Here is a 1,769-nt window from a genome sequence, read left to right on the forward strand (position 1 = left end):
CAACGATTCCTGTTACATCCTGTTCCTGTGAGAGATCAATATCTTGCCTTCGTTATCTTAAGAATTATCTAAGGGCCACAATGGGAGAAGAGAGATTGAATGGTTTGGCGCTTATGCATGCTCATAGGGACATTCCTTTGGATTTGGATGAAATCATTAACTTATTTGCGTCTCTCCATCCAAGACGAATGAGAATGGCCAACATTTTATGCAGTGATTCAAGGGATGATTAACAAATTCCACTTTGCCATTTAATGAACTTTTCTTTGTTTTGAACTGAAAACTAAACATGGAACAAAACATTTTATTTTTCCTTGGGCTTGTACGTTGAGAACCTCCTCGTGGTGGAGTCTGGAAACATGGCTAATACCTCACCAATATTTACTTACCTAAGCTTTCTGCTTGTTATGTACAGGTAACAGATCGTGTTAAGTATTATTTTTTATAAAATCGTTTTTAGTAATGCCAAAAAGTCAAGAATTGCTAAGTTTTAGGTATTGAAAGCAAATTGTTGTACTAAATGTTTCAAGTGTCATGGAAAAAATTATTTTGGTGGAAACTAGTCACGAAAAATGCTGGATCCACCCCTGAATCACTAAGCGTGATAATTGGCGAACAGAACGAGAATCGCTTCTCTCATTCGTATATAACTCGCACTTCAATATGCATTCATTTCATTTGTGTTAAATATTGTTCATGTCGGTCAATTAAGAATGTGAAGACAGTGACATCTTTAAATAAACAGGAGGTCTTGATTTATCAGTGGCTTGGGGCGCGTTCGATTGACCCTATTCCGGAATAAGAATACGTGGAGTGATGATGAAAACGGTATGTTTGGCGCGTTTCGAAGCAGCAAGGATAATAAAATATGTTTAAAATAGCGTTTTAGCAGATGTTTGATAATTTTAATGTGAATCTCCAGAAAAACGAAGGATTTTAAACTTATATTCCATGTATTCCTATCTCGGAATACGGTCAATCGAACGCACCCTTGGTTATGTGTTATTTTTACCTGCTGGGAAAAAGACACCTTTGCAAGATTCTTTCTTTCCAACAGCATTCATTTTTGTCGAAGGTGACAATAAACCGACCAATATCTTTCTTGTAGCCTGCACTTGGTTTACTCAACCATTTCAAAATTGTACCGTTGCAATTTTCAGGGGTAAGCTTTGATTTTTATTCTTCACTAAAACGTTTTTTAAAACATTGTTAAAACAATGTCATGGACCCAGACTTTACTTTTTGCTTATTTCTTTCATGAAACCGAAAAATAGACGTTTATTTAAGATCTTTCCAAAAGGTTCGAAAAAGACTCACGGAGAAAATGATCTCAAAAAATTAAATCACTCGACTATACTTTCTAATTTCTTTACAAAAAATAGTTTTCAAGGTCTCATTCGTTTGTTTAAGTTTTTCAAAAATGAGATACTTGCACAAGTTACACTTCTGAAGCCGCCTAACGTTTGCGATCAAGTTACACAAACGCTTTTGCCAACAGAAAAATCCTAAGGCATGTGATAAATCTAAAGACTTTTTGGCTGAGCGATTGCTGGGTACTTTTTTCTGAATTTTTAATTTCGAAAAGAGGTTAAAGAAAGTTTTCGAATTTTTAATCAATGTTCACAGGGTTAATATTGCGGTGCGCCGGATTCATTTTTCAAAGTTTCCACCTCAATATGATTTAACCTAAGTAATTTAACTTAGTTCTCTACCTCTACGTATCCCAGAGGGTGAAGTAAAAACGTTCGGTATTAAGTTAAATTAATAAG

General features: G+C 35.0%; 1 protein-coding gene across 1 annotated transcript in view; it reads left to right on the forward strand.

Moving 5' to 3' along the window:
• LOC137974117 (52 kDa repressor of the inhibitor of the protein kinase-like) overlaps nucleotides 1–577 on the forward strand; it is a 3,077-nt gene extending 2,500 nt beyond the window's left edge. Inside the window, exon 1 of the mRNA XM_068821030.1 lies at nucleotides 1–577. This exon is cut by the window's left edge and continues 2,500 nt beyond it. Coding sequence (XP_068677131.1) covers nucleotides 1–233 — 233 coding nt within the window. The 3' untranslated portion in view covers nucleotides 234–577.
• The last annotated feature ends 1,192 nt before the right edge of the window (nucleotides 578–1,769 follow it).

This window comes from Montipora foliosa, chromosome 1, assembly GCF_036669935.1.
Source record: "Montipora foliosa isolate CH-2021 chromosome 1, ASM3666993v2, whole genome shotgun sequence".
NCBI lineage: Eukaryota > Metazoa > Cnidaria > Anthozoa > Scleractinia > Acroporidae > Montipora > Montipora foliosa.